Consider the following 20,148-nt stretch of genomic DNA (forward strand, 5'->3'; position numbering starts at 1 on the left):
GTATTTCGATCTCTTGGTCATGTGTTTATTTTCCTGGGGAAATCTTTCTTGTACCTGTGTCCTGGCTGTAGATAAGACACAGGGAGAGCTCAGCAGCAGAGGCTGTGCAGTGTCTGCCTACAGCCAGCTGTGCAGCTTAGAGATTTCTTTTTTAAAGAAACAGCTTAACTTAATCAAGTTAATGGCCTTGCTTTGTTAATGAGCACAGCCAAGCTGCACTACCCAAGGGCAAGAAGTAGTGGGAAGAACAAAAGGCTTGTGCTGTGGGAGGTGGGCTGCAGGTTTGTTTTTTCTTAAGGGGGATCAGCAGCACGGACTAGTTAACCCCAGTTGGTTTTGATCAGACAAGTATTTCATGGTGTCTGCAGCTTGCTGGGCAGAGACTTTGCAAATCCTACACCACGGAGCTCTGCCTTTGTGAGGGCAAAGAATAAAAACCTGCTTCTCATCCGGATGAGGCACCAAGCTGCCCCTTGCCCACAAAGCTGAGGCTCCGGAAGAGGCTGGTGAAAGAGGAGTGCAGGAGCACAGATGAGCACTAGAAATGGCAGAGGCCCACTTCCTGGAGAAGAAAGGAGCTTCTTGCTTCTCTCCAGATGTTAGACACTGGATTTAGGGCAAGGTGCTCTTGGGTAGCCTGGGCTGCAAGGAGAAAAGGATAGTTCCAGGGTCCTAGGTTAGATATATGCAGTGGCTGAGATGACTCCTGGAGCAGTCTAAAGGTTGAAGGGAAGGAAAAATGCCCATTAAATCCCTCTATGGTGGAAGAATTGGATCCTCACTGACCATTCCACTATTTATTCAGCCAACAAAGCCTAGAGAAGTGACCAAAAGTAACTACACTGCTTTCCAAGCAAGTGTCCAGTGCAGGAAGACACTTCAGGCTTCTCTCCAAATTACAACACCATAGAAACACAGTATCTTTGGGAAGAGTATCTTTCCTCTCCCTCCTGTTCCTGGGTGAATACAGCAACATTTCTCTGGGGTCCCAGAAACATCACAATAGGTGGGTCCTGGCTGGTAGGACCCAGCTACAGGATCAACACAGTGATGCCAAAGCCTTCTGGGATTCAAATTCTGCCCCAGATGTGTTGCAAATCAGTATATAAACTTTTAAGTGATCTCAGAGCAAGGCAGAGGTTTTGAGAATGTATTGGCACTCCTACATCACTGTTACAGGGCCACATATTACAGCAAAACAAGGGTAGTAAAGGGATATGGCACTTTTTATGGCACTACCCCAACCATCCTGAGCCTCAAAACCAGAACAGCCAATCCCTCAAGGCAAACAAACTGCACTATCTGAGCAGTCCCGGGCTGTAGCACAGGCTCTAGTTAACCCCAAAAAGGTCCTTTCGCAGAGGCCAGCTGGATACCGGGGAGTCTCTCCTGCCTGAAGGGACAATGCCATCCTGTGGCTGTTGGGAATACTGACTTTCTGCTGCGGTTTTCCAGCAGCTCTCACTTTGCCCTTCCTGGTAGAGGAGCATTAGGAGGCCAGACAGATCCTCCTCAGAAACTGCAAATAAAACACCTCATTTGCCCTTAGCACAAAAACAAAGCTTATACTACCTAAGGGAATACTCCCTGCTTCCGGGGGGATTCAGCTTTAGGATGGGATTATGTTTTGCTGCTGCAGAGGAAAAAGTCACAGGTAACAATCACACCTGCTGTATTTTAGAGCATACACTTACTTTTAGAGTGGCTGTCTGTGAGACTGGTCACCCTCTCCATCTCAGCCACCTTCCCGATGACTTCACTGAGCCCTTTAACTGGATAACAAACTGAAATCTGTCCTTTCCTGCAGACAAGTGGGCAACAGGGAGAAAACACTTCACAGTAAAGAGCCCTCATCGCTTCCCCGTGTCCTCCTCTCATGCTCTTAGCACAGAGCCTGCAAAACACTTCAAGTACAATTTTCCTTTCTACTCCTCTCGCCATCAGTCTCCTCCCTCCCCCAAGCCAGGGCTTGGATAGCCTAACACAGCTCAGATGAGTCTCTGCTCACCTGCCCACCCGAGAGGCACAGCCCTGAATGTAGGATGAAGAATTGAGTCCTCACCTTTGAGAGAACTCTCTGGCTCTCCTCAGCCAGGTCCTAGCAAGCACAGGTCAGTTAAGCACTTCACAGAGTTAAGTCACAAAGAGAGCTCAATCCCCATCCCTGTTTTGGAGCAGACCCCAAAGACCCAATCTGCACAGTCCCACTCCAGACCTGGGTAATGCTTCCACTTCATGCAAAATGCTTAAATAGGAAGAAAAACAATTCTACCACCCAAAACAAAGAAGACAGAAATATTTAAGACCCCCTTTATTTGTTAATTTTTTACTTTCTCCAAAGTCTGGGAAGGATTCTTTAAAATGTATTACTCAGCTTAGCACTGCAATAGAGAAGGCCATTAAGACATGGGACAACCATGTCCCAGTGTGCTCAGACAAGGAAGCTTTTGAACAAGCAGCATTTGGTTAGCTCATACTTCTGCCCTGGCTGGAGCTGGCTGTCCAGAATGTTAATGTCTTATCAGGGGGAAAAAAAAATAAACTTCACCTTTATGGCTGTGAGTGAAAAAAAACCAAAACAAAATAAAAAAATAAAGCCCCCAAAAACAAACAAAAAAAAAAAGCAGTCAAATGTGAAACCATGTACTGGGGCACACAGGATTAGTTTAACTCCAAGGGATGTTCATTTTAGAGGTGGATGACAACTGTTATCATTTCAGCATCACTACCTGCCACACTGCTGATGAAAAAGCAGAGGCAGCAGATGGAACAGTCACATAGGGAATTTGGTTAATTGTCTGTAAGCAAGCAGTACAGAGAGGTCTGGGATGGTGAGCAGAGCCTGGAGGAGAATGGACCTTACATTCACCCTGTTCTGGGCCTCACCCTGGAGAGTGAACATCAATCTACTGCACATCTTCTTCGTATTTTTTCTGGGCTGGAAAAATGACACAAGCAAAATAGAAAGATTTTAACCTGCAGAGATGTGATACTGGAGGCTGAGCAACCCAGTCTACAGAACACACATGGGTTAGTGAGCCTTGCCAGCAGACTGGCAGTGTTTCCCAAAACCCAGTTCTGCAGGAAGAATAGGGACTGTGCCCAAATAATGAGGAGAACTGCAGACCAAAATAGGGAGGGGTGATAGTCTCAGAAAAGTTCACTCTGATGTAAATTAGGGGGCTATTATTTGTTAGTAGGTACAAATTTATTTTTGGAAGTCTGAAGTGATGGCACCAGAGAAAGACAGAATTAAGAGGAGTCTGCAGCCCAGGCTTCAGAAAGAACAACATGTGTTAAGGCTTGTTTTACATAAAGTTCATAGAAATTGCATGTATTGGATCAATCAGGTCCTTGTCATGCTTAGCCAAACCAGAGTATCTACAAGCAGGATGCCCCACAAGCCCCCTCCTAGTCTCTGGAACATCTCCCTCCAGGAGCTCCAAAGCTGCTAGCAGGTTGGCCTGCAGATCCAGATGTCCCTGGGTGCACACTGGTCAGCTATTGCATTGGAGAAAGCTGTCTGAATCAAACTTTGTTAATAAACACTGAATCACTTTGGGTATTGTTCTGCAGAGAGTTCTATTTAATTCCTGATCTTTTTCCTCTTCTCTGATAAAGACTTCTTCCTCCCCAGGACTGGCTCATTACTGGAAGACTGAGGACAGATCTTCATCTCCATAAAAGAGATGGAGAAGTCACATCCTTTCCATGACTCCCAGTTCACACCCTGGGAAAAGACCAAGGAATTTCTCTTACTGAAGTGCCCAGACCAGGTGCTAGGAGTCTACCACTGCCCACCTCAAATACCATTTAACCCTGCAATAAACAGAGACTTTAATTATAATCAGTCTTTCAGCCACTCTTCATAGAGATCAAACCTCTGTCTAGCTTGGAACACAAGAAGACTGAGCCATCTCCAATCCCAAATTAAGCCTGTAGAGTGAGACGTACCCCAAGCATGCACTAAAAACCAAGGCAAAGGCCACATCAGACAGTGAGCAAGCACCCCAGTGTAGTTCCTAGTGAGTGTTCCCCTCAGAGACCAAGACAGCTGCACCTCAAGTATCTCTGCCCACAAGAAGCAGGGAGCCCTGAGCTCAGGCCCTCTGGATCCAAGGAGGAGAGAGTGAGAGCTGTAAGTTTTCTTATGGATCATTTTACGTTCTAATGAAATGAGTTGAGGGCAATCCCTGTTGCTCCAAGGAAAGACAGGAAGGAAGCACAGCTCTGTGTCTTTTCTCCAGGCTATGAAGGGACAATCAGCACACCAGCTCTGCTGCTCACCTCAGTGACTGCTCTCCCAGTGCTTCCCACTGAGCTTGGCCAGGTGTGGTTCTTGTACCACCATGCACTGTGGCATGGCAGGGCACAGATGCTGAGAGCCACATCACTGTCCCCTTGCCATCTTGTGAACTTCCAGCCGTTGTGGTAGGTCCCTGCATCCCCTAAAAGGAGGGATCAAAGACACAGATAATTAAGTTACTACAGCTGCTCACCCTTCAGGTGGGACACAGCAGGCCTGGCAGGGGAAAAGCCACAGCACAGGATAGGTGTGCACACAAATCTCTAAGGCACTGCTGCTGAGGGCATGTCCAAGGGGTGCATCCTCTCAAATGAAGATATAAACCTCATGGCAAAGGGTATTAAAGGATAAATGGAAGACTATGGACACAACATAGTAGGGATTTACCAGGGGCAGAAGCCAGCACTGCTGTTGAGCAAACTCCCATCTGCATAAAAGACACTTTTGTTCCCTCTCAGCTGGGAAGCCCCAGAAGCTGCTGCCCCATCAGCACAGGTTACCTTGTAGAAACTTCCCAGCTTGCCTTTTCAGGCATTTCCCTGGATCACAGAGCCCTCTCTTCCCCATGAACAAGCAACTCTTCTTCCTGTCTTCAGCATGAGATAGGCCCATGGGCACACTCTCCTCAGTCTCCCTAGGAAGCTTTTCTCCTCAAAGAGAACCACATCTGATCCACCCTGACCTAAGGAGCTCCTACTCTACTGGCAAGACAAATACCCAGGTGCCAGCATTTGCTTCCCTGTGCAGAGACAGCACCAGTACCAGGCCCTCCCCACCAGCACTGCCTCTGCAATTCCTCACTGACAGCCTGGATCTGTCCCTGCTTGAGGCAACCTGGAGGAACTCACAGACAGCACAGACAGATTCTCTGGCTGCCCACAAATCCACGCAGAGCTTGTAGCAGATGGAGCTGCTTCTTGTGAGGTTGTGCAGCTTGTCAAGACCTAGAAATAGAAGACAATTACTCTTTAAAGTAGGAAGCCTATTCACCTTTGCAGTCTTAGACTCTCATCCCATGACCATTTTGGTTAAATCAGCTATTTCCTGCCTCCTCCTTCTCTGCTTGAGGCTTCATGACAATTTGCCAAGTTTATGCTGTCTTATCTCAGTTTCTGGCAAGAAATATCAGAAGAAACAAACAACGTTAGCCAGCACAAGACTGGCTGTACTGCAACATTATTTTTCCCAGAACATTTAAAGACTCTTGCTCCAAAACTTTGCCCTATTTAATGCTGGATTCTCTGATTCACACACTGCATTTTCTGGCTGCACATAAGCACTGGGACAAATACTTAGTTGTACAATGTACTTTCCACAAATCTGAGCATGATCTGAACACTTAAGACAAAACAAGCTTAGACAAGATCCACAAGGCCTTTGGGTTTCTAAACTTCACCAAGATCAGAGGGGCTTGGCACTAACACACAACAACTTATTTCAGTGGAGAAAATTGCTTATCATTGAAAGGTGAAAAAGCTAATATTTTTCTCTGGTTGTTTAGGGAGATTGCTGTCAATGAACCTCAGAGCTCACTGCTCCACATTCACACACACTCCCCACCTCAAGGCATCCATGCCTCTGCCTTCAGATTCCTTTAAGCCACTCAGCACCTCCTGTGTGGCCAGAGCTGAGGTGCTCACAGCCCTAGCAATGAGAACACTAACAGGCATCAGCTGAGCTGCATTCACTGTACACACACATAACCCCAGCCTGATGGGTACATCAGCAGCCACTACCCTCCCTAGGACATGCTGCTCCTTTCAGGAAGGAGCTGGAACACAGGAGTGCAGCAGGGAGAAAGGAGCCTCATAACATTTGTATCATGTCCACGTTATTACATTCACAAAAAAGCATGAAGAGGAGCAGAGCCCCACTCAGTATCCCCCTGCCTCTGTCAGTGATCCTGCCACAGTACACCTGCAGCAGCCTGCTGCCATCCCTGCTCAGGTAAATGGTGCACATGGCACTGGAGGCATTCCTATCCTGCTGCACCTGGCTGCAGTCTGTGGGATACAGGCAGGGGAAGCTCACTGTGTGAACAGAGCAGGAAAAACTGTCCATCAGCAAAGCGGGAGGAGGCACTTCACCTTGGGAAGCTCCTATGGACAAGGGCACAGGGAGAGAAGCACAGAAAGCACAGCCCCTAGCTGCAGGTAGCAGCTTTGGCCTTGCCCACTGCCTGGGAAATGGCACAAGGATATGGTCCCCAAGGGCTGCAAGAGATGGAACTCAGCTTCCAGAAGTTCAGCTCAGGGCCAGCATCCCAAACCTTGAGGAGAGGTCCCTACATATTTCCAAGGAATGTGCAAAAGACTTCTTCTCCTTTGTGAAGGTTTTGTGTAGCTTTTATGGTTTGTAAAGTGAAATGTCTGTCAGTCAGAAATTCAAGGCTTATCTCCCTTCAATCTGCTCTCAAGGCAAGATGTTTATGGCCAGCTGGGAATTCCACCTCCCTGGTACCAGAGATAACTCACCACAGGACAGATATCTTGGGTTATCTCACCAATTGGCAGATTCCTGCAAGGGGGGGAAGGTGCCCTGAGCTGTTGCATCAGCTGATGGAAGAGATAAGCTCTTCTGCAGCAGAGGGGAAGTCCTGCTACACCACTGCCCAAATGAAAGACACAAACTGCAGTGCAGCTCTTGGGCTGAAAGTCCACCAGTGGCCTTCACAGCTGGCAAGCAGCAGAAGCCTAGACCAAACACTGCAAGCCTTCTACAGATGTGGTTTGGGGTGCTCTGGGCTCAACTTGCAGTGCCCAGGAGCTCCTCACGTGTCCAACAGGCTCATCTCTGAGGAGCACTCACACACAGGACAGGTTGAGGCTCTATGCCCCAGTGCTGGAGCACAGCTCTGATGTGGCCTGCTGAGAACCTCCACCCTTTGCTCCCCTACTGTAGATGAAGAATGACTTCACAGGCTTTGTTGTCATGGTTCAGTTTTCTTTAGTAAATACAGAGATACAAAGAAACCCAGAGCTTCACAGTTCAGTCTGTGCTGAAAATGGGATTCTCCAGCTCCTTCACTGGAATCAAAGAGTCTTCCAGTCAACAACAGTCATCAAAAAGTGTCTTATGAGGTGCCAACGAGGGGGCTGCAGTACTTACCAAGATAAATCCAATTTTTAAATGTGTTGTAAGTAGCAACACTGGAAGCAGCTCCTCCCTAATCTTCATCCTGTGCTTGTTATATTCTATATATTTTAGGAACATCTTAAGGAAACAATTTGATGAGTAAGGTTTTAGTGGGTTTCCAAGTTGTACAGAGGAGGTCCTTGGTGGGCAGTGCTGGCCTCCAGGGAAGAGTGCTCCAGCCCTGAAGTACACCTGAGTTTATATCAAACTATAAATGAATAATTTATCTCAATTCCCACCTCTTCCACAAATCTCCCTGGAGGACTCATAGTCATATGAATCCATAGGCACATTGTTTTCTGTCTTTTCTGGACAAACCAGACTACAAAAGCCTGGCCCTGAAGAACGAGGATAAGCATAACAAAAATTATAATGCATCAGTGAAATAATGCAGTTGTGAAAAGGCCACAGAAAAACACGAGGCCATGCTTTGTCTGTCTTAGATAAGTGAGAAGAGTGGAGCAGGCTGGCTCCTCCCAGGAAATGCTGCACTCCTCATGCATTGTTAAAGCAGATAAAAAGCAGATAAAAAGGCAGAGAGGAAGAAATCAAAACCCCAAATGTAAGAGCAGGGACAGTAGCACTGCAGTGCCCAGCCCATGCTGTTTTAAATGCTGTCTGTTCATTACAACTGAAGACCACCTTACACCAGGCTCATGAGTTAAGAGCATTCCATTATCTAATGAACTTGTGCTTCATTTGGGAGAGCTCTAAACAACTGCTTTAATTGAGACAACCCAGAAGCCTCCTCAGACAAGTTCACTACATATGTATCTGCAGCTGGACAGGAGAGGGAGCTAAAAGGTACCAAATCCATCCTAAGAAGCAAGGGAAGGGAAGGGCAGCCTCAGAGGCTGCAGTCTCACAGCATTGCCCTTAAAGGCCAGCTAGCAGTTCCCATGGGTGCAGGGGGGCACCACTGTTTTATTAGATTATCAAATACATTTGGAAAAACAAATGAAATTTGGGAAACAATTCTGTGTCTAAAAACCTAAAAGGGGTTTTGTGTATCCAAAACTGGACAAACAAAACCCCTTGTTTTTTTCTCTCCAGCCCAAACTGTTTTTTTCTCTTCAGCCCAAACTGGTAAATCTAACAGGAGTTTTTTCTTTAGCTGTAAACTGGGTTTTGACCATGCAGTGTAAATAACAGCTACTTAAGAGAGTCACCATTGCATATTTGTGGAGTCAAATAGTTTTGTACTGCTGGATACAGTGCAAGGAAGATAAAACAGGTGTGCTAACTGCTTCCATGTCCTGCCATTCTTGGTACTTTGGTAACCATATCTGCATATCAGAGCCAAGGTGGCTGAGCTTTGGCAGGGTCAGACATCCTCTGCCCTGCACTGGTGAGATGGGCTGCTGGTTTCTGTGGAACAGCTGAGTGAAAAACATGGGTGTCCAAACAGGGCTGCTCCTACCCCTTCCCCTCAGGGGCCCTGCTGATTTCTTCCACCTCTCATCCTTTATTTCTTGCCAAGGTTGGGCCTGAATTGCCAAGTGGGGGGTGCCCAATTCTGAGGTATCTCAGCTGGGGTTTAGGTCTCCTCACAGCTACTGGAGCAGGACTCTTTCTTTGGGAGCAACAAAAGAACAGCCACTGCCCAGGCAGAGACAGAGCTCAGGCAGAATATGCTGTTAGTGGCTTTTGCTTTCTGAAGGTCACAACACCTTGCCTGAGTTATTTTGGGAAGTAACCAAGAAAAAAACCCCAAATCACCTGCTCAGAATCTGTGAAATGCAGCTCTCTGTCACTTTCAAATTCCTCCCACTGTTGCAATCTTTCCCTGCCCAATTCTCAGATGGAAACACAACACTAAATTTCAGGAGTCCTAATTTCACATCATAAGACAACAGCCTGCAGTGATGTGGCCCTTTGAGGACAGCCATACAACTCATGACCTTTACAGAACAATTTTTTGTTTAGTTTAACTAGGATTTTTTTAGTCACTGAACTTTTAAATACATCTCAGCAGCCTAGCAGTGAAGGTCTTGCAGTTGCCTCTCAAATTATTGGAACAGAATTTCTTATCCTGCTGGAGGCTCTAAATTCCAGGGCACAGATGCACAACAGCCACAGTGTAATTTACCACACACCAGCTTAGCTGCACTGTGATTTACCACACATTAGCTATGGTAAAAGTTGTGATGTACTAATGTGATGTACCACCTGCATGTACTAATCTCAGCTCTTTTGTGAGACGAAAATACATTACTTTTCATTTTAATGAAAGATGCTGAGGCTTGTTTCTACCACCCTAGAGCAGCACACGCTGGGAATTGGGATTTGAATAATCACAGCTCAAATCGTTAGCAGTATGAGATGCTCACCTGTGGCAAGAAAAACCAAGCAAATTATTTTCTTGTGCAATATGAAAATCAAGTTTGTTCTTCAGGTCTAATTGCACTGGAGCGGAATAGAGGCTGTGCTGCTCTGCTCTTCACTACTGAGCTCCCTGTGTGCTCCAGGAGCTGCCCAGACACCTGCACCAGTGAGCACATGGGCTGGATGGAGACAATAAACCAGCTTGAAAGCAGAGGATTGCCTGAGCTCCATCACTGCTTGACTGCTCCTTCATGTGAGAGCTTCAGACAGTCCTACAAATTCCCCCGAGGCATCTCCTGTTATGTCTAGTCTAATTGACATGATTAAATATGTTGGTTAACATCCTGTGTTGAGCACCCCAAATATCCCTCCAGGTAATTTTTGTGAAGAAATGCACATATATAAGATTATTTGTCAGTAGAAACTGCTTCTGTACTCATAGTCACAGATGGATTGGTGCAAATTGAGGCAAAATTTCATTAGGGCAGTTGTTCAAGAAGTTTCCCAATCTAGCTGCAGATTCAGCTGCAAACACCCTTCCAATGGAGACTCCCTGTTACCAAAGGACAGCAAGCAAATATACTGTTTGGGAGATTTGACTTCCCACACGTTTCTTAATTTATGTTATTATCCAAATAAACACACTTTTCCTTTTAACAAATAGTCTGCCATGATTATCTGTCTGAAGTGTGTATGAGTCCCCTGTCCTGTTGGGAAATGCTACAACAGTCACCCAAAGAAATGCTTGGATATGGTTTGTAACACTTTAAAGGCAAGGCATGAATTACACATTGCAGGTTATGAGGTTTGAGTTTTAACTTCAGTTCCAGTTCTAGTAACTGGTCCCTTGTCATAGAGCCTGTCCACAACAGACCTCAGAGTCCTAAGCTGTGCTGGAAGCCTGTTCAGCCACACTAGTAAGAATTACATGCTTGCCTCACCAAAAATGCATGCCAAGCAGAAGAGGCTTTACCAAAAGAAGTAAAATGGATGAAGGAGTTTGATTTCTAAACTCAGCTCCCTCCAGTGCTGCTACAGCTCACCTGTCACAGCTCTGGTGCTTGCCTTCTTGCTCCTCTGCCCAGATGTCAGTGACATTCCATGTCTGGCCTCAGATCCAGTAAGGTGATCATGTCATTTTCACTGCCCACCTGCATGTCCTTGGGGTCTCCACCAGCCAAGGTGTATCTCCCCATGTACCTGTCTGTTGCAGTAAAGTGGAAAAATTATTAAAAAAGGCTTCTTAAAATCAAACCTGCTCTCCTGAAATCAGTGGCTGGCCTTGTCAAGCTAGCACTTTGCAAGTTCCCATGTGAAAGCAATCCTGGTGTGAGCAGCTCATTAGCATAACAAACTATTCCTGGGTTAAAAAAACAACAACTAGCACCTGTATAAACTGGTTTTACACTGTTAGATAGAAAAATGAAAACTATCTTTAACAAACAACTGTCCCTGCACATAAACACCAAGAGTTTGAGTTACCAATCAATACAGGATAACAACCTGTTACTAATCAATACAGTAATTGACAAGAAAGCTACTGACCAACTGGAGTCACACACAAAGTCTGTAAAACTGTATAAAAAGAGATATGTGAATAAAGAATGGCTTTTTCCCCCATAAAGGAAGTAGAGTCCATGTGGTTTATTCCCCTACCTGTCTAAGGGAGCCTCCACCTTATTCCGTGAGACAGTGCTGGTATCTTCTGTCACTCAGTTGGTTGTCACATTGGTTGGGCTGTTGACTCCTGAGACAGCATTTCAAAATGCAGGATTAGCTATCTCCAGTTGAATCAAACCCCTAAAACACCTATCATGGCACGTTAGGAAGAAATTCTTCCCTGGGAGCGTGGTGAAGCACTGACACAGGCTGCCCAGAGAAGCTGTGGCTGCCCCACCCCTGAAGTGTTCAAGGCCAGGCTGGATGGAGCTTGCAGGTGGGGATTTGCATAATATCAGCTCTGAAACAGAAGAATGCACTTTTTTCCTAACAGGGACAGAATTAAGTGAATGAATATGCCTGGAAACTTGTTATCTACAGAGCACAGCTTTCTCCCTGTGGAGACACCCCTCCTTATGTGACAGGGGAGCACAAATAGATCTCACTGGACATTCACACATAAGAGAATAATTATCTCAGTCTAATTAACAGTCTGACTGTTAATCATTCCTGCCACTTTACCCGTGCATACTCACCAGTGAGGATTTATCTGCTCTTAGATGTGCTTCTCAGGCATCTCCGCTAGGGATCTGGAGTTCAGCCTGTAATAATGCACATCTGTTGGAGGGCTCTCCCACCCCACTTCCAGGGAGTACTCCACCTCCTCTGTCACTCAGATGGCACTGGCTTCAGACCAGACTGGGAAACAGCAGAGAGATGTAGGGAAGCAGCATCAGCACAAAAAGGTAAATACAAGACAGAACAGTCACTAAGCAATGCTTCTTCTCTGCCCAGATTCCTGCTCTGAGACCCAAGACATTTTCCTCAGCCTGAGGAGTCAAGCAAGGACAGAACAACTGTTTTTTCAACAAATTCAGTTTTATCCACGGTAACAGTCCAGCTCTGGTGTTTGCTGGCTCTCAGCTCCCACCTATTGTGCTGGAAGCAGGAAAAATGCCAAAATCACCAAGCTTTTCACTGTCTTTGCCCAGTACAAGCAGACAGCATAATATCAGCTGCTAACCAAAGGACATTTCAGTTCTCAAGGGGCTGCTTCAAATGCACAGCCTTTGCACACTCAACCTCTTAACCTCAGCAGGATCACACTCATTCAGTCCTGGGAAGAGACTATGAGGAGAACTCACTGCTGCAGACATGCAGACTTACATGTTGGGACAGTAAGTACCTAGGAATGACATCCTGCCTACTTTAAAGTTCTTTCTGCATCCAGTGCATTATTCTTAGTAACATGCTGCCTTTATCCTGCATGCTTCCATTCCTGCTTCTTGCAGCAGGCAACACTACAAATTCCCTGGAATTCACAGGTGTCAACACAAGTAGGATTTGGACAAGAAAAATAGAAAGAGAGGAGATATGCAATACATTCATATCTAATGATCCAAATCTGGGAACAGATTCTCCAGAAACCAATGACATAACTCTAGGCTGGGAAGAGAAAGTGCTCTCCAGCACTCAGCTCCCCTCACTTTTTGAAATCTAACTTTAAAGATTTACAACATCTGACTCTCCAAATAATACTACCTGCTCCTACCTGTACTGGCTTCTAGATGCTTGGGCTCACTGGCAATCCCCTTCACACGTGATGGAAGTGTGACATTGTGAGATTCCACCCCAGCACCTTGTGCCATCTCATAGCTGAGCTGCTCTTTGGGCACATGGATTTGTTTCACCAACATTTCATACCCAGCTGGATAACAGGTCAGCAGGTAATTATCCACACCAGCCACTGGATCCCAGCTGAGAGCCAGGGAGTTCTCCATGGAGTTCAGCAGCTGCTTGTTTTGGGGGGCAAGGACTGAAAGGGAAACAAAGAAAAACAGTGCAATGAGGGTCATGACTTGCCACATGACCAAGCATGAAATTTTTTCAAACTTATTTTGATTAAGAAAATGCAGGATTAGAGTTCCCAGGCTGTAGTCACCTTGGATTTACCCATTTCTTTCTAGTCAACAGCATATAAATACAAATGAATAATGTAGCCAGTAATAAATATAATTTCCTAGATGACTCTTTGCTTCTTCTAAACCCCCACTGGCATGAGGAAAACTCTCTCATAAAGCTCTCCCTTAACAATGCATCTAGAAAGAGAAAGACAAGCCTCATCTATCCAATTGGTAGAATTGGATGTGTCTCTTGAAGAATCTTTTGTGTTATTATTTGAGATGGCTCCTGGAATATGAGGAAAGGGGACTAATACTTGGTCTGCATTTTGTGGGTTTGTGTCTTGCAAAGATGCTCCTTCTTCAGGCTTTGAAGATGTATTCAGTTCTTCTCCTTCTGTATAAAGAATTGGTGATTGCATTTATTGTTGCATATAATTAGAATTGGAGGGTGCAATGAGCTTAACTTGCAATTTAATTACAAGTAAGCTGATCAAACAATCTAGCAGCTGTATTTCATTAGCAAGTTCTGTGGTTTGACACTACCCAAACACCAGGCACCCAAGAAAGTCGCTCACTCACCTTCTCCTGCTACAGCTAGGCAGAGGAGAGAAAAAATTTAAGCAAAGGGTTCATTAGTTGAAAGAAGGACCAGAAGAAAACACTCCAAGGGCAAAACAGCCTCATCTTAGAGGCATAGAGTGAGTTTTTTACTAATAAAATCAGAGGAGGATAATGAGAAGTAAAATAAGCCCTTAAAACACCTTTTCTTCCCCCAGCCTCTCCTTCTTTCCCATTGACAGCACAGGGAGACAGAGCAGAGGGGTTTTGGTCAGTTTGTCACCCAAGGGTTTCTTCTGCTGCCCAGGGAGAGAAGTTGTTTCCAGCTATGCTTTCCCACACCAACCCATCCTCTCCCTCCAAGAGACACGGAAACTAGCTCCACCTTTCTTTTTCTCCTGTGCAGACTTCTGAAACAAATCAAATATAAGAGATTGCTTCAAATCTCTGAACAAATTTATGCCTAAATTCTGCAGTCTCATCACAGTCCATTGCAGAAAACCCCAAAGCTTTGTTTTATGTGGTTTACTTCCAAATCTCTGGAGATGAGGCTCCCAAACACACAGACACATGCACAAAATCCCTTTGCTCAGCACATAGTGATTAATAGCATTCTAGGCTGTAACATGACCTTGTGACTAATTAGGGCTTCACAGCAATTACGAATTGAGCTCAAAATTTTCCTAGGCTTAGAGATCATTCCAGAGGAAAAACCTCTGGACACAAGCATTTCTGTCAAGCATAATGAAAGAGAACAACTTTTTTGGCTTCCTCATCATATAATAAAGAAATTTTTTCCCCTGCTGTTAAAAAGAGTGGGTTTAACTGACTTTTTGTGGAGAATATAGTGTCATACACATAACTGGCTATAACACCATATTAGGGAAAGGACTAGTTTAGGGAAGAATGCCTGACAGTCAGATCTACCAGGCACAGAACAGTCTCCTAAGGGAAGGGATGAAAGAAACCCTGGTCACATCTTTTCAATTATTGTAGAGGAAAGCACGGGATGATGAAAGCTGGAGAGAACGGGGAATATTTGCGTGAAAGATTCCAACAGTCTAACTCTGCAAGTCTTTTTCCATCCTACTGCCCAGTGCTTGAAGATCTAGGGTATCTGCCTAATAGCATGTAGTAGGAACAAGCGTTCTAAAAAGAAACCCTTCTAGGTTAAACCCTAGCTCCATTAGATCCAAAGGCAAAACTCCCATTTGTATTAGAAGATACGTAGTTTTATACAGCTGGAGGAGACAACCTAGGAAAGCTTAAACCCTTCAAAATGGGCTTTAAGAAACCTATTAAATACTACTGTACCTTCTGTAATAAAAATATATGCCCAAAATACAGGATTATTGATGTTTGTGTAAGGCTTCAAAATCCTTGGAGGGCATCTGCTCTGAGAAGTCAGAGGCAAATTGAGTTATCTCTCAAAAAGAACAATAGGAATCTCAAAGAAATTAAAAATTATTTTCTCTTACCTATCAAGTACTTTCAGCTGTCTGGTTCAGAGCCCTTCTGATGCAGGTACCACTTGCAAAGGTAATTTGAGCAAACCAAAAAGTGCCCAAACCCTCTCCTCTTCCCACTCCAGCTGCAAACCAGCAGCAGTCCCTGCAGGGAGTTTAAGAACCCACAGACCAGATGAAAGGAACCAATAGAGGCCTCGGGGCGTTTCCCTCCTACAAAGCACCTAAGGAGCAGGCTGGCTTTGGGAGTGATTCCCCTGCTCAGCATTCCTCTTGCCCATCAGCAGGAAGCACCATTTCCCATTTGATTTATGCTCTGCTACTAGACAAAAGCCAGAAAGCCTCTCCAGCTCTGTACACGTCTGCAAGAATCACAGGATTGTTACTGAGGCCACTGTGTCAAAAAGCACATTTGTAATATTGATGATGAGAAATGCAGGTGGACTGCATCAGAAAATAAAAATTAAACTCAGCAGCAGTTAAACTCTCCATTTATTCAGCACAATACTTTCAAAAATCCCTCAAGAACTACCCACATGTTTATTTAACCAGGTGCATTACTGAGCCCGGTTTTTAGCCGACAAACCCTCAGATTCTGAACAGTTCCTTTGATTTACTGCAACCAGAAGCTGTGCTGAGGGAGCAGAAGATGGCAGCATCCTGAGGAATATCAACATCCATCATGAATCCTTGTCAGTCTCAGCTGGGGAAGTGCCAGGCACGCAGGTGATGCTGTTGAGGAAGTGAGGGAGTCAGCCCTGGCTGAAGAAATAGCTCTCCTTCGCATCCTCACCCATTCCTCCTGCATCTGGGCCATCTAAAAAACACAAAAGGGGAATGTACAAAATATACAGATATATACAAAATATTATATATAATATATACAGAATATGCAAAATATTGTAGAAAAGAATGCATGCTTATCTGCTCTGCTGATACATATACCAATTAATTTCACCATCTGGAAAAATAGCATGTTATAGAGAATTGCAAAGCTTGAAATTCTCCCCTTGCAAACAGCAGAAAGCTACCACAGTAAGCACCTAGGAAAGCAGCTGACTGTAGCATGAATAATGAAATTTGAATAGCCAGCCAACCTAGCTACTTCTTTCAGATTATCACATACTTCTGGACCAGTATAATATACCAAATAACTAGCATACACAGAGCAAGCAGCTTGACAAACTGAGAGAACCAGCTTCTTGAATGACTTCTTGAATGTAGCTAATGAGTTGATACAAACAGAAAAATATGAATTCAACATGAAAACTGTGATGCATGTTTTCCCTGAAATCAGGAAATAGACATATTTTAAATGCTGCCTAAGCGAAGTCAGTGGAACAGAACAGTTTCCCTCACTGAAAAAGAATGGAACCAGAATTTCCCATTTGTTTTTCTCTGTTTGGGGTTATGATTATTCAGTGTTGTCTGCAAAGTGCTGTAACTTACCCAGAGGTTTGGGTATTACCAAAAGTCTGGACAACACTGTCAGGCACACAGTGGAATTCTCAGATTTGTCCCGTGCGGGGCCAGGAGCTGAACCCGATCATCCTTATGGGTCCCTTCCAATTCACAATACTCTACGATTCAAAATTCACCAGTAGAAAAACCCCGTGCAAGCCACAGGTATAAACCTGGAATTTAGGAGCAGCCCTAGGTGATAAACAAGGAAAAGACGCCCTTGAGGAACAGAATGAGGGGAGCCTTTAGCAGAGCCCGTGTCCCTTACCAGGACAGGACACGCTGTTCCTGCGGGACAGGGACCCCACAACGGCGGGGCGATGCCTCCGCGTCAATTTCCCCGCTGGGACAACTTTTCCTGGCATTTTTACAGCCGGTCCCCTTCAGCCCGGGATAACTCTGCTGCACCCAAGGCCTGCCCACGATGCTCCTGTGGCAGATCCAGCTGCCTCTAATGACGGGAGGCGCCAGCGAGCCCTGACAGCAGCTCTGAGATACACACAGCACAGCCCCCAAGTGCGGCTGGGGCTCTTCTTGCAATTCCAGCCGCAGAGAGTTAAAAAAACCGGGCACATTAGGAACGCAGCGCTGGGAGGAGGCGGGAGCGGCCCGAGGGACGGCTTGAGGGCGCCCGCCCGCCCTGGCTGCGCGCATGCGCGGCGCAGCGGCAAGATGGCGGCGGCCGCGCTGTGCTGGGCGCTGAGGGCGGCTCGGCAGGTCAGAGCGACTCCCTCCCCTCCGTTCCTCTCGCCCTGCTTCCCCGCGTCTCTCCGGGCCCCTACCCGCCCGGCCGAGGCACCGGGGAGCGGGCAGGGGAGATGCGGGTGGTGTTTGACCGCTGCGGGCTCGGCCCTGTCCCCGCGGCGCGGGAACATCGGTGTTATGTAGCGTGCGGTGTAGCTTGGGGCTCTGTGTGAAGAAAACTTGCTAACGCTTTATATGAAGTTCAGAGTTCTATATAGTAATGTAGTATGGAATCTGGAAAATATGAAAGCTAAAGCTCTGAAGGCATCACTGTTGGTCGTCAGAGAGAGCAAAGATCGGTGCTGCCCCTCGTGAGGGAGACGCGGGCAGCGATGAGGTGTGAGAGGTGTAACGTGTGACCCTGGAGTTAAACGATACCGGAGACACGGGACCCGAGGGCACGGCTGGAGCCGTGTCAGGGCAGGGCTCGGCTGGATATTAGCAAAGGGTTTTCCCCATGCGGCACTGGAACAGGCTCCCCAGGGAGTGGTGGCGGCCCCGAGGCTGCCAGAGCTCAAAGGCTGTTGGGGCAACACTCAAATAGTGGGATTGAACTCGGTATTTGTCAGTGCCTTCCACCTCCGGATATTCCATGGTGTATGGAAATAACAATTCATACTTGACTAGGGCAAACTGTGCAACGGGCAGGTATCACAAATTTTATTTTTTTTGATCAGGTTCTTCCCTCGTCCTGCCCAGGGCAGGTGCGGAGCTACTATGTGGACTGGAGGATGCTGCGGGATGTGAAGAGAAGGAAGATGGCCTATGAGTATGCAGATGAGAGGCTGCGGATCAACGCCATCCGCAAGAACTCCATCCTCCCCAAGGAGCTGCAGGTACTGCCAGCTGCCTGTACCCAGCCAGGGCACAGACCCGCACGTGGCTCTTGCTGCTCTGCCGTGCTCAGGGCCACGGCGGTCACTTTGTAGATCCAAACGGCTGTCCCAGGTGCCAGATGTGTTTCCCCAGCTCACAAGCACAGAATCATGTCATGTTCCATAGTGACTTCAGCCTTTTGGGGGTGTTTACAACAACAGCACGCTCACCTGACTGGAGGTTGTGTGCGTTGGGTTTTTTGAAACTAGTGCTTGTGTAAGCAGCATATGTATGTCTAGCCCAAACCACCACTCTGTGCAATCAGAAGTATTTAATTTTACTTGCCTGATCTACAAGAATATGAAACCTGCATCACAGATGGGTGTTAAAACTGTTCTCAAAAATTTACTTCCCTGCTCTCAGCCTGCCTTACTAAGCACCAAAAACATTTGCCCATCAGATTATTCCTATGTTTGATCTGGCCATACTTACACATTCTGGGAGAAAGTATATGAATTTGCTTTTATGTATTCACTTCACTGTTCTTGGGCAAGTCTGACTGGTGTTGGATGTCCTTATGAGGCAAAACCAATACAGAAAAAAGCCCCAAAAGAAGATTCTATAACACCTTCCAAAGAACCCTATTGAAATCCCTTTTACTGACATCAAAGCGTGCTACTTCAGCAGGCAGTTAATAAACAACATAAACAACATATATTTAAATTCAGCTCATCTGAAAGGACTGCAACGAGGAGAAAGTAGAAAAAGTATTTGGCTAACTATAATTCCTGGTTTGAGGATATTCAGTCTGTGATAAGATTAAATCTTGGGTCTCTTAGAGGGCTAGCCCACTCTGGAACAAGGACAGAGACAATCTGATTTGACTGGTTAAAATCAGTGGCTTGAGATAGGATTAATTTGGGGGTCTCCATGTGGACCAGTTTACATTTGCTGAATCCACACGGAGACCATTCCATTCATTTGGAATGCCCAGAAAGGGTGGGCTGAGTGAGGTGAAAGCTCCCAGTTAAACAGCAAAGCTTATTCACGAGGTGGTAGAGAAACTCCACTCTGGATTTTTAGGTCTGGCAGCAAGGCCCCTCTAAATCCCGGGAACAGAGATAAAGCTTTTGTGCCGTTCTGTTCTAGGAAGTGGCGGACAAAGAGATCGCAGCGCTGCCGCGGGACAGCTGCCCGGTGAGGATCCGGAACCGCTGTGTGCTGACGTCCCGCCCTCGGGGGGTCAAGCGCCGCTGGAGGCTCAGCAGAATTGTCTTCCGCCACTTCGCTGACCACGCTCAGATGTCCGGGGTACAGAGAGCCATGTGGTAATCATCCCCACGTGGACGTGCATTCAGGCAGATGAAACAAACCAGGCTCGTTTGTGTGGGTAATTAAAGCAAGACTGTCCTGCCTCAGAGCCCAGCATCAATGTCAAACTAATAAGGGAAGGATGAGAAGTTGTGCTGATTCATTAAACTCGCTGGATTACAGTCGGTATCAGCTGACGAGCAGCAGCACAACTGCACTGAACTGGTGTTTGTGAGAGGCAGTTTGATTGTGAGAAAAAAATCAGTACGTGATGGTTGCAGAACTAAGCTGAGGTTTGTGGTACAGGCAATATAGAAATAAAGACATACAGCACAAGGCTTGTTTAAGCATTTTTTTTGTTGCCATCATAGGGTAAGTTCATCATGGTAATTTGGGTAAAAGCATCAGTAAAACTGCACAACAGGACAAAGTGGAATTCTGCTGTGAACAAGGGCAAGCACAG

General features: G+C 46.0%; 1 protein-coding gene and 1 long non-coding RNA gene across 7 annotated transcripts; one reads left to right on the forward strand and one right to left on the reverse strand.

Annotated features, from left to right (window-relative positions):
* Positions 1–3: 3 nt before the first annotated feature.
* LOC135304855 (uncharacterized) lies at positions 4–17,438 on the reverse strand. 6 transcript variants are annotated; one of them, XR_010366070.1, is made up of 9 exons: positions 17,083–17,438; positions 15,366–16,170; positions 13,130–13,241; positions 11,962–12,124; positions 11,423–11,513; positions 10,810–10,970; positions 5,155–5,250; positions 4,288–4,448; positions 4–3,730 (listed from the first exon to the last, which is right to left on the reverse strand). It is a non-coding gene; the product is annotated as an uncharacterized LOC135304855 (long non-coding RNA). The 6 variants fall into 6 exon arrangements; XR_010366068.1 differs by lacking the exon at positions 5,155–5,250 and adding an exon at positions 5,297–5,418; XR_010366072.1 differs by lacking the exon at positions 5,155–5,250 and adding an exon at positions 16,803–16,933.
* Positions 17,419–20,021, forward strand: MRPS14 (mitochondrial ribosomal protein S14). Its single transcript, XM_064427751.1, has 3 exons — positions 17,419–17,531; positions 18,236–18,394; positions 19,524–20,021. Exons 1-3 carry the CDS (start codon positions 17,487–17,489, stop codon positions 19,704–19,706), a joined length of 387 nt encoding a protein of 128 aa, XP_064283821.1. The 5' UTR covers positions 17,419–17,486; the 3' UTR covers positions 19,707–20,021.
* The last annotated feature ends 127 nt before the right edge of the window (positions 20,022–20,148 follow it).

The sequence above is a fragment of the Passer domesticus genome, chromosome 7 (genome assembly GCF_036417665.1).
Source record: "Passer domesticus isolate bPasDom1 chromosome 7, bPasDom1.hap1, whole genome shotgun sequence".
NCBI classification, from domain to species: Eukaryota; Metazoa; Chordata; class Aves; order Passeriformes; family Passeridae; genus Passer; species Passer domesticus.